This window comes from Octopus bimaculoides, chromosome 9 (assembly GCF_046866305.1).
Source record: "Octopus bimaculoides isolate indiv1 chromosome 9, ASM4686630v1, whole genome shotgun sequence".
NCBI classification, from domain to species: Eukaryota; Metazoa; Mollusca; class Cephalopoda; order Octopoda; family Octopodidae; genus Octopus; species Octopus bimaculoides.
In genome coordinates, this window is record NC_142936.1 from 59037427 (window position 1) to 59052823 (window position 15397).

Here is a 15397-nt window from a genome sequence, read left to right on the forward strand (position 1 = left end):
CCAGCCAAAACCTTGTGAGTGAATTTGGTAGATGGAAACAGAAAGAAGCCCGTCATACATATACGTATGTGTGTGTGTGTGTGTGTGTCTTTGTGTTTGTTCCCCACCACCACTTGACAACCAATGATGGTTTCTTTATGTCCCCGTAACTTAGCAGTTTGGCAAATAAGACCAATAGAATAAGCACCAGACTTAATAAAGTAAGTACTGGGGTCAATTTGTTCAACTAAAACCCTTCAAAGCAAGGTGGTGCCTCAGCATGGCTGCAGTCAAATGACTGAAAAGGATAAAAGATATTATTCATAATTATTTTCTGTACATTCATTTACATTCATAGCACCATCATCATCATTTTAACAACCACTTTTTCCAAGCTTGCAACAGTTAGACAGAACTTATTAAGGCAGATTTTCTATAGATGGATGCCCTTCCTATCACCAACCCTCAACAGTTTTTCAAACAAGGTAATAATATTTTCAGGTGGAGACACTAACACAATTACACACACAGACACACACACAGTGACATCAATCTTATAATAATTCTGCTTGTCATTCTGTTACTTAGCCCATTGGTAATGCTTTCATGTGATTAGAGAAAAAGAAGGAAAAAGAAAAGAGGGAGAGAGAAGCATCCATGACGTGAGGTAGAGGGAATGTAATTGTAATGCTTTCACATGATTAGTTGGAGGGAAAGAGTGATTTTTTTTTTTTGAACAAAGTTTTTTATATCACCTATCACTTACCGCATGTGCATAAGTGCAATTCCAAGAAATATTGATGCTTATTTACATGACAGATATATGCAATTCACCTAAAGTTTGTATCATATGTACAGGATATATATTTTTTTGCTTTGTTTATGGGAAAAATGGAAAAATAAGAGTGAATGTTTATTTTATAAGTGCTATGTATTAAGTCTATAAAATTGTGCATAAAGTATATCAAGTGTATATATAAAGTGCATTAAGTAGTCATCGTATTCAAATTTCTTTCACTTTTCAATGATTAACACAGATGAGTGACTGTCTTTCCATACAGACACAACATAGGCCACACTTTCAGATTTTTTGGATAAAGTTTTCAGAAATAACCCAATAGGATTACCATTAATTCTATGAAATATTCACAGGTCCCGCTAGTATACATAAATATATATAAACACAGATCTAACTGTGTGGTAAGAACCTTGCTTCCCAACTACATGGTTCCAAGTTCAGTCCCACTGCACAGCACCTTGGGCAAGTGTCTTTTACTCTAGTTTTGGGCTGACCAAAGCCTTGTGAATAGATTTGGTAGATAGAAACTGAAAAAAGCCCATCATATATATTTTTCTCGATTGGGCAATCTACTAGCGCAAATCAGTCAATGTGTTGGCTGAATTATATATATATAAAGCTACTAGCTTTGTCAGTTCATTCAGGGTTGCCCCTCTCAGGTACATCTGATCGATAAGAGTCAACAAACTCGAAACATCAATGTCTCAGATTCCCGAGAGAGGGCAACACTGAACGAATGGAGTGCCTTCACACCTTTTTACCATAAGAGAGAATTTTTCTCCACGGTAACTGCAGTGATTTGGTGATTTCTCCACATAGCTGCATGCACATCTGTGATGCTTTTCTCAGTTCTGCTGGTTGTGGGTTTCCCAAGACGTTCATCAATATCAACATTTTTCAGCCATCTTCAAAACGTCTGAACAACTCACACACTTGTGTGCGGTTCATACACTCCTCTCCATACACATTCTGCAATTTTGCATAGGCCTCTGAGCAGGTATCACCATGACAACTTTCTCTGACATGGTCAATGCGACGATCACATGCTACACACCCTCTTTCTAAGCATTGCTGTAAACAGCAGAAGTGAGCTAGATTGTCCAGATGCTTATTGATCAGACCTTGTATAATGAATAATTGTTCTAAGAACATATTTCCAAGAAAAACACTACACCTTCCACAAAGGAGGTGCAATCTTCTATCATAAAAGAGAAGCTGATCTCTGTCTGACTGTTCGTAATAACATCTGTGTGTAGAGAGAGAGGAGAAGGGGAGGAATCAAAAGGGGAGATAGCCCCTGTTGCAACATACATTTAGAAGGGGAGGAGAAAAAGTTGTTGAGAGAGAAATACTGTGTCAGAGAGAGAGTATGTGTGCATGTGTGAAAGATAGACAGATAGATAGAGAAATAGAGAGAGAGAGAGAGAGAGAGATGCATACATACATACCTACATACATACATACATACATAGGTAGTATTGTCACCATAGTAACTAACAGGTTTTGATTAGAACCATATGAATTTTAAGCAGAAGTCTGTCAACACAATGCAAAACAGACTTCAAAAGAATAACTATATGTATACGAGGGGCTTTGGGTAAAAGAAAATACAGGAGGATTAGTTAATTATGATTTTATTCAACATATTCCCCCCTCTCAGATTCATGCACTTATTGCAGTGGTGTGAAAGATAGAATTAAAATGTGTTTCAACAAAAAAAATATATATATAACAGGTTGTTGTTGAGCATATCAATGTGATCACTCTAGTAGACTTCTGTTGAAGGATCTATTTCAACTTGACTAGGTCATTACCTGGCAGCATAGTGGCAGGGTATGAATAGTAATACATAATAAAAACTACTCCAACACACTTCATGAAAACATATAAAAAAGAAGTGAAAACCAGGTCAAGAATCAAGAGGAGCCAGACGCAGTGCTATTTTAGTAATATTGATGTGTGTATATGAGTGTACATGTGTGCACATACACATGTATGTGTCTATGTGTGTGTATGTATATATGAATGTAAGACTATACGTATGTATAAATATGTGTATATCTGTGCATGTATACATGTATATATGTGTGTTTGTACACATGTAAACATGAATCTATGCATACATACACATGTATTATGTATGCATGTATATGTATGTATTATGTATGAATATGTGTGCATATTAATGGGTATGTATGTACATAGGTATATGTGCGTGTGTTTGTATGCATGTACATTTGTGAATCTATCTAAATATATGTGAGTAGATGGACGGACAGATGGACAGATGGATGGATGTTATGAATAGTGACATATAAAAACAAACACTAAGATAGTGGTGCCCAACCTTTTCACTACCAAGAACCCCTTTTATTTAAATGAGTTTTCCCACAGACCCAAGATATTGAAAGGTCGGTCAGCTTAACATGTTCATAAAACTCCAGTACTACTTTTGCAGACCACCAGGGGTCCGCAGACCACAGGTTGGGAACCACTGCACTAAGGCATCATGAATGAATGAATGAATGACAATTGGCTGGCTGTCTGCCATATATATGAAAGTATGTATACATGTGTATGTTGTGTGCATATATGTATATGCTTATGAAGGTATGTATATATGTATGCATAGATGTATGCATATATGTATATCTGCATGTATGCATGTGTGCATGCATGTATGTATGCATGTAGGTATGTGTGCATGTACATATGTATGTGTAGCTATATGTATATGAGTGTACATGTATATATGTCTGCATGTACATATGCTTATAGTTATGCATGCATGTATGTATAAATGCAAGTATGTATGCTTGTGGGTATGCATGTACAATATTTTCTGGCATACAAGTTAACATAGTATATAGTGTAAACATGTAGCATAAGCATTCAAATATTGCCACTGTCTTTCGAAATCCTGCTGCATTTTACATGGAATTTTTGGTCATCCAAAGTCATCTTGGTGTATAAGATAACCCACCTTTCCTTGGCTATAAAGTTTGGTATGAAAATTTCGACTTATGCATCAGAAAATATTGTATATGGATGTATGCATGCATGCAGATATATATGTATGTATGTATGTATGTATGTATGTGTGTGTGTGTGTGTGTGTGTGTGTGTGTGTGTATGTATGTATGTATGTATGCACTTCATTGTATTGCCCTTGTTTGTTTAAATCATTTGCTATATTATCAGAATTTGTCCATTTCCTTGTAAAATTCATTCGTTTTTATTGATCTGTTTTGTATTGTCCCCTCTGCGTTGGCCCCTTGTGGGCAGTAAAGAATCAGACTTGATTGTGAAATTCTTGTTCATCCTGATGAGGGGCTCATTGCCGAGATGTGCTTTAACTCGCAATCGGACTGCAGCAATGAACTCCCGAAATGGCCATTGATGTATTTTAACCTGATTTTGTGGAACTTTCTTATGTTCCTTGAACTTCAACCTACCATGATTTTTGAGAAATGAGCTATTCACTTTGATTACTTATTTTTAGTCAATTTGTATATACCTTTTCTTGATTGGCCATTCTATATATTTGGTATTTCTATGTGCATATATATCTTTTACCTTCTGTGCTTTTATATATGTATTCCTTTTCTATGTTGAAGGCCATGATTATGTTTATATATGATAAAATGTATGGAAGCATGGTGTTATATAAATTTGATGTTTGTTCTCTCATCAATGTTTTTTGTCTGTCTCAATTTCATTTGAGCATTTCTTTTTTGCAGTCCTATAAACCCTTTTGTCTCCATAAAAAGAGGCGATAATTATTTCTTGTCTTATATATGTGTGTGTGTGTGTGTGTGTGTGTGTGTGTGTGTGTGTGTGTGTGTGTGCGTGACCAGCATGGAGAAGAAGGGTCTGGAAGCTTAAGGATCCTGCGAATGGACAGAGGTTTAGAGATGTATTACTCAAAGCTTTTGACGAAATAGAGGAGGATATAGCATCAAATGATGTGGAAGACAACTGGAGATTCCTACAGGGCAGCCTGTTGAGGGCTACTGACCAGATCTGTGGATGGTGCAGAGTCCCCTCTCGACCCAAGGTAACATGGTGGAGGAACAATGTAGTTGACAGGGCTATTAGGGAAAAGAAACAGGCATGGAAGGATTGGAAGTGTGGTGGTAGCAGGGAATTGTATCAGATTGCCAGAAGAGAAGCTAGAAGACAGATTTACTTAGCCAGAGGGGAAGCAGATAAGAAAAAATTTGCCAACATTCTATGTCATGGGGGTGGATGCTCTGAGAGTGTAGGGGCTAGAATAAGAATAGCCTGGGCAAAGTTCAGAGAGCTCTTACCTCTGCTGGTGACAAAGGGCCTCTCACTCAGAGTAAAAGGTAAGCTGTATTACACATGTGTGCAAACATCCATGCTACATGGCAGTGAAACATGGGTCATGACTGCTGAAGACATGCATAAGCTTGCAAGAAATGAAGCTAGTATTCTCCGCTGGATGTGTAATGTCAGTGTGCATACACAACAGAGTGTAAGCGCCCTGAGAGAAAAGTTGGACATAAGAAGTATCAGATGTTGTGTGCAAGAGAGACGACTGCGCTGGTATGGTCATGTGTCACGTATAGATGAGGACAGCTGTGTGAAGAAGTGTCACACCCTAACAGTAGAGGGAACCCTTGGAAGAGGTAGACATATGAAGACCTGCTTAAAAAAACTTGCTGTTCAGCTGCTGCAGTTCGCACAGCCTCTGCATATATCCTTTTGTTGGAAGCAGAAGGAATATGTGGATTTCTTTCCTTGTAAGTCCTGTTGCTTCTTGGTGGATTATGGGCATGCAGGTTCAAGTTTTTTGGTCTCCTTTTTCTGCGCTCCTGCTTATTTTGTTGTGGGTAGTCATCTAGCTTGTTTAGCTGGTGGTGTTTGGAATGGGCAAATTTGCAGTTTGCTCCCTTTTCCCCGTGCTAACAGGTACTATTTAGGTAGAATTTACAGATAATCTGTTTCTTTGCGTAACGTACTTGGGCTTGAAGCTTGTTAGTGTTCACCATTTCTTTGTCTTTGGCTACTTTGTCTGTTCTCCTGTCTCTGTCTTTTAGTGTGGTACTGTGTTTGTTGTATTCACAGCGGCTACAGCAGTGGTGGCATTTGCATTGTTTCAGTCATCCATTTAGCCTTTCTGGGTTTGAGCACAGTGTGCAGGGTCTTCATTGTCGTCCTTTTAACATCCTGTGTCCCTCATAATGCCTTCTAGGTCAATATAATATATATATATATATATATATATATATATATATATATATATATTCTATATTCTATATAATATATATATATATATATATATGTATATAATGTATATACATATATTATATATTCTATATAATATATATATATGATATATATTCCATATAATATATATATGTATATAATATATATATATATATATAAATATTATATATAATATATATAATATATATATATGTATATAATATATATATATGTATATAAGATATATATATGTATATAAGATATATATATATATATTATATATATAATATATAAAAGCTTGCTTTCCAACCACATGATTTTGTGTGTGTATATGTGTGTATATAAGTACATGTGTACATGCATGCATGTATGCATGTGTGTGTATGTGTACATGTGTGTTTATGTGTGTGTGTTCGTGGTTTACTGCATTTGGCAATTAAGGTTTCATATTTTATAAGATGCAATTAATTCTTTCTCTAGTTTGGTACTTTGTTTTGTAATATACTCACAAATTTAAAACTCACTAATTACCAATGAAGACATAACAGGATTTCACTGCTAGCATTTTTTTTTTTTTTTTACATTTACACTCAACTCTGCTACGACTGACTTGTTTGTCATCAGAAATATCATACCATGCAATTACAGTCTATATTTTTTTTTTGCGTGTGTGTTGTTGTTGTTGCTGTCGCTGTTCATTTTGTTTTGTTATTTAAGATGGCATCAACAACAGCAACAACAAAACCATTCTAAACAATCTGACACAGTCGCACCCTTTTATCATAATAACAACACAAAAAAATAAACACAGGGTCAATAAAATGACTACCAGTTGAACACTGGGGTCGATGTAATCGACTATCCCCCTCTCCCAAAATTTCAGGCCTTGTATCTATAGTAGAAAGGATTATCATTATTATTAAAGCAGTGAGCTGGCAGAATCGTTAGCACATTGGACAAAATGCTTAGCAGTATTTTGCCCATCGCTACGTTCTGAGTTCAAATTCTGCCGAGGTCAACTTTGCCTTTCATCCTTTCAGCACAAGTGAAACACTGGGGTCAATGTAATCGACTAATCCCCTTCCTCAAATCATAGTCATTAGCACACCAGACAAAATGCTTAGCATCATTTCATCCATCTTCACATTTTAGTCTCAAATCTCACTGAGGTTGACTTTACCTTTCATCAACAATAAAATATATACCAGTCAAGCACTGGAGTCGATGATATCGACTAGCCCTCTCCCCATAAAATTTCAGGCTTTTAGGAGAATGAATTATTATTACTATTCAAGATAGAAAACTGGCAGAATCATTAGCACACAGGACAAAATGCTTAGCAGTATTTTGTCTGTCTTTACATTCTGAGTTCACATTGCGTCAAAATCAACTTTGCCTTTCATCTTTTGGTGGTTAATAAAATGAGTACCAGTTGAAAACTAAGGTAGATGTAATTGACTATCCCCTCCACCCTTGTTTAAGGTGGGTGGCAAGCTAGCAGAATCATTAGCCAGCTGGACAAAATGCCATTAAGCATCTTGTCTGTCTTTAAGTTCTGGATTCAAATTCCCCCAAGGTCAACTCTGACTTTCATCCTTTCAGGGTTGATAAAAATAAGAACCAGTTGAGCACTGGGGTCAATGGCATTGACTTAACTCTCCCCTTAAAATTGCTAACCTTGTGCCAAAATTAGAAAGAATTATCATCATTTAACACCAATAACCAATACTGTAGATGTAAAAAACATTTTTTGATGATCATCTGTTTTATTTTAAATTTCTTTGTTGTTCTACATTGTAGATATCAACAAGCTATACCAAGGGCATTTTTGTATCTGTCACAACATAGGTGTATAATCTACGAAGATATACAGAATAAAAATGAGGAACGAACGTAATAATAGTTTTGCTGCAGTGTCTGTATAAAAATGTCTAATTGCGGGTATTTTTAAAAGTTTATGGGATAATCCAATAGATCATCTTTAATTTCCTATGCGGTAATTCTAAGAATTGAGGAGGTGTAATTTGACAGAAATTGGAAGTTTAATACCAGCAGTCTACAATTACATAAATAACAAATATTTGAGTGATTATATTACAACCATCAACTTGAAAATGAATACAAATAGAAACCAGAACAACAATGAAATATAAACATCATTAAAACTATGCTTTAATTATGTATATTTATCAAGTTACAGTCACAGGCACAGCTATGTGATTAATATATTTGTTTCATAATTACATGGTTCTGGAATCAGCCCCAGGCCAACCAAAGTTTTGTGAGTGGTTTTGGTAGATGAAAATCAAAAAGAGCCCTTTATATATGTTCTGGCATGTAGACAAGCTTGAAAATTCATGCCCTTATCTTTGAACAGGGCTTTAGACTCAATTTAGAAGATTATGTGAAGCTGCTAAAGACTGTGATCAATCTCTGCCTGGAGAAGGCTACTGCTGGAAGACCACATGTGTGGCAGCAGGATTCAGCTCCTTGCTCAAAATATCTGGCAGTGTTGGCTATAGCCTAGTCCCCCATATAGTTAACCAAGTGATACACGAAGGAGTCATACCCAATGACTGGTGTAGCAACACCATAGTCAACTGTTACAAAGGTAAAAAGTGACGCTTTAAATACAAATAATTAAAGAGGTATCAAGTCATTAGATCAGGTAATGAAAATCACGGATAGGGTCATAGCCCAACTAATTAAGGAGAGAGTCAGTTTAGATGAGATGCAGTTTGGGTTCATGCCAGGGAAAAGGACCACTGATGCTATATTTCTGGTAAGACAGCTGCAGGAGAAATACCTAACCAAAGATAAACCTCTGTACCTGGCTTTCGTTGACATGGAGAAAGCCTTTAACAGGGTCCCCCGATCCCTTATTTAGTGGTCAATGAGGAAACTAAAGGATACATGAATGGTTAGTGAGAGCTGTGCGAGCCATGTACAGGGACACTGTCAGTAAGGTAAGGGTTGGCAACGAGTACAGTGAAGAATTCCAGGTAGAGGTAGGAGTCCATCAAGGTTCAGTCCTCAGCCCCCTCCTATTTATCATAGTCCTCCAGGCAATAACAGAGGAATTCAAGACAGGATGCCCCTGGGAGCTCCTCTATGCTGATGACCTTACTCTAATTGCTGAGTCACTATCAGAACTAGAGAAGTTTCAGGTGTGGAAGCAAGGATTAGAATCGAAGGGCCTTAGAGTCAATCTAACAAAAACCTAAGTCCTAATAAGTAGGAAGGTAAACAAACCACAAACCCCTTCAGGTAGATGCCCTGCTCGATCTGTAGAAAAGGCGTAGGTAGAAACTCTATGAGATGTACCCAGTGTAAGCTATGGACACATAAGAGGTGCAGCAATATCAAAGGAAGGCTAACTAGGAAGATAGTTTTTGTATGTGGCAGATGCTCAGGAATAATAAACACTGAAAATGTCCAGAGAATAACTTCTGCCACATTCCAGGGAGAAAAACTAGAAGTAGTTGATAGCTTCCGTTACCTAGGTGACCAAGTCAGTAGCAGGGGAGGGTGCACTGAAAGTGTAGCTGCTAGAATAATAATAGCCTGAGCGAAGTTCAGAGAACTCTTACCTCTACTGGTGACAAAGTGCCTCTCGCCCAGAGTAAAAGGCAAACTGTATGACGCATGTGTACGAACAGCTATGCTACACGGCAGTGAAACATGGGCTGTGACTGCTGAGGTCATGCATAAGCTCGCAAGGAATGAAGCCAGTATGCTCTGCTGGATGTGTAATGTCAGTGTGCATACTCGACAGAGTGTAAGTATCTTGAGAGAAAAGTTGGACATAAGAAGCATCAGTTGTGGTGTGCAAGAGAGACAATTGCGTTGGTACGGTCATGTGGCGAGAATGGATGAGGATAGCTGTGTGAAAAAGTGCCGCACCCTAGTGGTTGAGGGAACCTGTGGAAGAGGTAGACCCAGGAAGACCTGAGATGAGGTGGTGAAGCACGACATTTGAACATTAGGCCTCACCGAGGCAATGACTAATGACCAAGACCTTTGGAAAGATGCTGTGCTTGAGAAGACCCAGCAAGCTAAGTGAGACCATAACTTGTGGCTTTTACCAGGCGCTAACAGCACCATCCGAGCAGGACCATTGCCAGAGCAGCTGTCTGGCTTCCGTGCCGGTGGCACATTAAAAGCACCATTTGAGCGTGATCATTACCAGCGTCATCTTACTGGCACTTGTGCCGGTGGTACGAGAACAAAACATTCGAGCAAGGTCGTTGCCAGTGCTGCTGGACTGCTTCCTGTGCAGGTGGCGCATAAAAAACACCATTTGAGCATGGCCATTGCCAGTACCACCTGACTAGCCCTCGTTCCGGTTGCACGTAAAAGCACCCACTACACTCTCAGAGTGGTTGGCGTTAGGAAGGGCATCCAGCTGTAGAAACTCTGCCAGATCAGATTGGAGCCTGGTGCAGCCATCTGGTTCGCCAGTCCTCAGTCAAATCATCCAACCCATGCTGGCATGGAAAGCAAATGTTAAACGATGATGATGATGATGATAATATATATATATATATTTGTGTGTGTGTGTGAGAGAGAGAGAGAGAGAGAAACTAATAAAGTAAATATAATTTACAAAAATATTTTGCAGTTTTATTTTGATTAAAATATCAGCATCTTTGGAGCAAAGCCTTTAAATGCTGTCGCCTGCTTTAGCATCTGTGACTGTCATGCACTCCCACTACATCTGTTGTTTTACTCTTTTTTCCCTCCAGCATGGCAAACAGAGGCCTACACACAATTTCCAAAAAGTTATCATTCTCGACACAATCAGTATCTCACACAACTGAAACCCTAATATCTTTTTAGTGAGCAAAAGCAGTTTTGACACAGATACACGTCTCATACCCAAGTCTTCAGTAATAATGGACTGAACTAAACCGTAACTAATCTGCATATCCTCCGATAACTCATGGATGATGATTCGACGATTTCCCCTCACAGCTGCACTCATATCTGCAATGTTTTTCTCGGTTCTGCTGGTTGCGGGTCTCCCAGAACATTCGCCAATATCAACATTATTTCGGCCATCCTGGAAACATCTGAACCGCTCATACACTTGTGTGCGGCTCATAAACCCCTCTCCATACACTTTCTGCAATTCTGCATAGGCCTCTGAGCAGGTATCACTTTGACAACTTTTTCTGTCATGGTCAATGCGACAATCAATCATTACACACATTCCTTCGAAGCACTGCTCTAAACAGCAAAAGTGAGCTAGAACCTAACCAGAAAATTTAGCAAAAAAAAATGGAAGTTAGTTTTTCTTGAAACATTTTTCAGATCGATTTTTAAGCACCACTCTCTATACCTGAGTACACCGATGAAAAAATAGACGGAGAGCGGGGTTGACAGACATCGCCCCAATTTTCTTCAACGATCCCACCCCACCCCAGGAAGGTGCTACCCACCACTTTTGGGAACTACTGATCTACATCTGAAACGTAGAATTTTCATTTAAAAATATTCATTTTTTTTTTTAAGTTATGAGCAAATAAAGTCGGTGGGAGGCACACATGTGTAGGTATGCCCATATCCTGTGAGTGTGTATGTGTGTCCCCCATCAATGTTTGACAACTGGTGTGTGTTTACGTCCCCGTAACTTAGTAGTTCGGCAAGAGAGACTGATAGACTAAGTACCAGGCTTAAATAAAATAAGTACTGAGAGCGATTTGTTTGACTAAAATCCTTCAATTCGGCGCCCTAGCATGGCCGCACTCTACTAAACTGAAACAAGTAACTGCCCGTCAACACGAACAAAAAACGTATATACACTCGTGTATTGAGTATTGTGTGTGTGTAAATAGGAAGATAAGTATTTATGTCTCTATATATGTATATACGTACGCATGAGATACGTGTATGAAATAAGCTTTATACTTTGCTTTTTTAATTCTTTTCCTAAATATTCCTTAAATAAAAACGATTGACTTACCTTTCAAGGCCTCCATCGTAAAACAACTATATTTCTGATTATGTGTGTGTTCCGCTTGATAACAAGTTACTTTTATATATTGTTAACTACACATTATTAATAAAACAAGGTGTCCACAAAATATCACATCATCGGCTTTGATAGATTCTTACTTCAGGATATCCGAGCGCCACAAGTATGAGAGAAATATGTGCTCATTTAGACTTGAATAACTAAATACCAGCAACCAGGAAATTAGAAAAACAAAAATTAATTTTAAATATATATATAAAAAAAGAATAAAAAATGTGGATGACACTTGTTATTGCTGTTGTTATTGCTGTTGATTAACCAACACCCACTAAGTGTTACTTAATTGGAGTGTCTTATTGTTTGAAGAGGGAGATGTTTTGGGAAATTCTGCGGATATAGTATTTGTTGTTAACAATACGACTTGATGGAATTAACAATAACAATGATTAATATCGACATGTGGAAATAAAAGTCGATGTTGGGCGCACCAAACTGTAGTTTATGCCTCTTTATTCCAGGATTTTATTTTTAATTCTCAAGCGTACAATTATTCTCTCTCTCCCTCCCTCGTTTCTCACTGTCTCTTTTCTCTCTCACCCTCTCTTTCTATGTATGTATGTATGTATGTATTTATCTATCTATCTATCTATCTAATTCCCCTCCTTTGTCAAATTTGTCATTATCGCTCAGTTTAATATGTGCTATCTATCGTTTCCACGGTTACAACGGACGTTAGACATTTTTAATATCTTCAATCAACACACATTGACTATTCTTCTTTTTCTAGTTTGGAAAAAGTGCCCATGACCTTTACAGAGAGGTTTCTTTCTAAAGGCACCCAAAGACTTGGTGACATTAAATCGGGCGACAGAGTAAGTCCTATAAATGGACTATTATACTAACAGTCATTCATACACACACACACACACACATACACACACAACTGGGTTTCACGGAGAAAGAACAAAAGAAACTGACGTGAATTCTCCAAATCCAATTTATTAGTGGCACAATTTATTAGTAAGACATTCCAAAATTCTCCATCTGAGATTCTTAGATGTTTGCATCAACAGTTCAACCAACACACCAACTCAACCACATATCTACCAACACTGGGAACTCATTTAACTCAAAAAGTATTGTCGCTTAGTTAGCAACTGGCTTGAAGTCTCTCAAGAAGAACTTGAATAAAACTCAATTTTTTTTACAAAATGCTTGTTATTATTTTAGTACTTTAAAAGTGTTTTCATCATCATTGAATACTTTCCTTCTTCAAATTGAACATAAATAGCTTATATCTAAAAAAGAAAAAAAGGAAGTCCATATCCAGTACCAAACAACATTTCATTAGACTCCAGCTTTGGATTGAAAAGCTTGAGAACTCCCTCCAGTTGACATGGGAATCTCCCACTGCTGATGATCTCCTTCCTGGCACAGAAACTTCATTAATTCAATGGAAGACATTCATCTGTCAGAGAAAAAGAACAGGGAAAAAGTTGCTTTGGTCAAATGAGACAAGACCAGCCCAACTACCTGTGAATGTGAAGTAACAGACTACATTATAGACCACTGCCTTTTTTGTCCTCTACAATCCAAACCTTGCAGCACAAAAGAACCTTGCAGAGCTCAATAAAAATGGAAAGAACTGTGTAACAAAATGGGAAACGGATTACCTTTTTACTGCAGAAATCAGATATGTCCACAAAAAATTTCATTACACTTAACTGTGAAACCCAGTATTAAATACCTATCTATCTATCGTTGAGATGTCAAGTTTACTGAGACAATGTAACTTGCAGAAAATAAATAATTCTAATTTCTGGTAGATATCTAACATCATTACTAGAATAATGATGAAATTTAATTTTGCAGTTGAAGGGTTAAATAACACTTAATAACCATTAGGCTGGCTTGCTTCAATAGGTTCCATTGAACCTTATGGTGTGTGACCAATTGAATTGACATTTTTTCTTTCTTCTTTTTCCTTTTTTTTACTCCTTTTTCTTTCTTTCTTCACTCATGTTTGTGTTTTCTTCAGTTTTGGATTTCTATTTTAATGTTCTTTTGTATTATCCATGTGCCATATACATACATTTTAAATTCCAATAAAGTGTAGGACAAACAAAGGTTTAGCACAGAATTCAGATTGAAAAGAACAAATTTTACCAGTTTCAGTCATTGGACTGCAGCTGTTTTGATGCGCTAACTTCAATAGTTTGGCGAATCTATAGATGCCAGTACTTACTTTCAAATGGTACTTCTTTCTTTTTATCAGTCTCTGTTTGTAGAACTGTTACAGGACATAAAAGGAGCACACATAAAAATAGAAACAAACATATATATGAAAAGACCAAAGATCTAATCAAGAAGATGGGATGAAAGACATATTTCTTTAATAAAAAGAATGCAGTTACTACTAAAGAAAACCAGTTGAATTACATATATGGTAAATTCTTTTCATAAAACTAGGCATTAAACACATTTGTATCTCATCATTTTAATATGATGCAAAGATTTTTTTTTTTTTGCTTAAATACGTACCACTTTCAAGACATTTTATACAAACCAAATTTCAAAACTCCAAACACATCCATGTTTATTCAGACAAACTAAAAATATATACAAAATTGATAGTCACACATACTCTATGTGGGCAGTTTTCTAAGAAGGGAGATAATAGGTTTTAGATGCCGTAATTTTCATCATCTAACAAGACATGTTTTTATTCATCATCATCATTTAACGTGCGCTTTCCATGCTGGCATGAGTTGGACGATTTGTCTGAGGACTGGCGAAACAGATGGCTGCACCAGGCTCCAATCTGATCTGGCAGAGTTTTTACAGCTGGATGCCCTTCCTAATGCCAATCACTCCGAGAGTGTAGTGGGTGCTTTTACGTGCAACTGGGACGAGGGCCAGTCAAGCAGTACTGGCAACAACCATGCTCAAGTAGTGTTTTTTACGTGCCACCTGCACAGGAGCTAGTCCAGCGGCACTGGCAACCACTTCACTTGAATATTTTTTCACGTGCCACCAGCACAAGTGCCAGTAAGGCAACGCTGGTAACAATTACGCTTGAATGGTGCTTTTTTACATGCCACCGGTAACGGAAGCCAGTCAGCTGCTCTGGCAATGATCACACACAGATGATGCTCTTAGCACTCCAGTAGCATGGATGCCAGTCATTGAATTTGATTTCGATTTCACTTGCCTCAACACATCTTCACAAGCAGAGTTTAGTGTCCAATGAAGGAAAGGTACATATAAGTGGGCTGGTTACACCCCTGGCATAGGCCATGGGTTATGGTCTCACTTGGCTTGCTGGGTCTTCCCAATCACAGCATATTTCCAAAGGTCTTGGTCACTAGTCATTGCCTCGGTGAGGCCTAATGTTCAAAGGTCGTGCATCA

The 15397-nt window shown here is 37.6% G+C and overlaps 1 protein-coding gene across 1 annotated transcript in view; it reads right to left on the reverse strand.

Moving 5' to 3' along the window:
* Positions 1-12571, reverse strand: part of LOC106871387 (leucine-rich repeat serine/threonine-protein kinase 1) — a 119128-nt gene extending 106557 nt beyond the window's left edge. The window contains exon 1 of the mRNA XM_089357567.1: positions 11976-12571. Coding sequence (XP_089213693.1) covers positions 11976-11991 — 16 coding nt within the window. The 5' untranslated portion in view covers positions 11992-12571. The remainder of the gene's footprint in view (positions 1-11975) is intronic.
* Positions 12572-15397: the final 2826 nt, after the last annotated feature.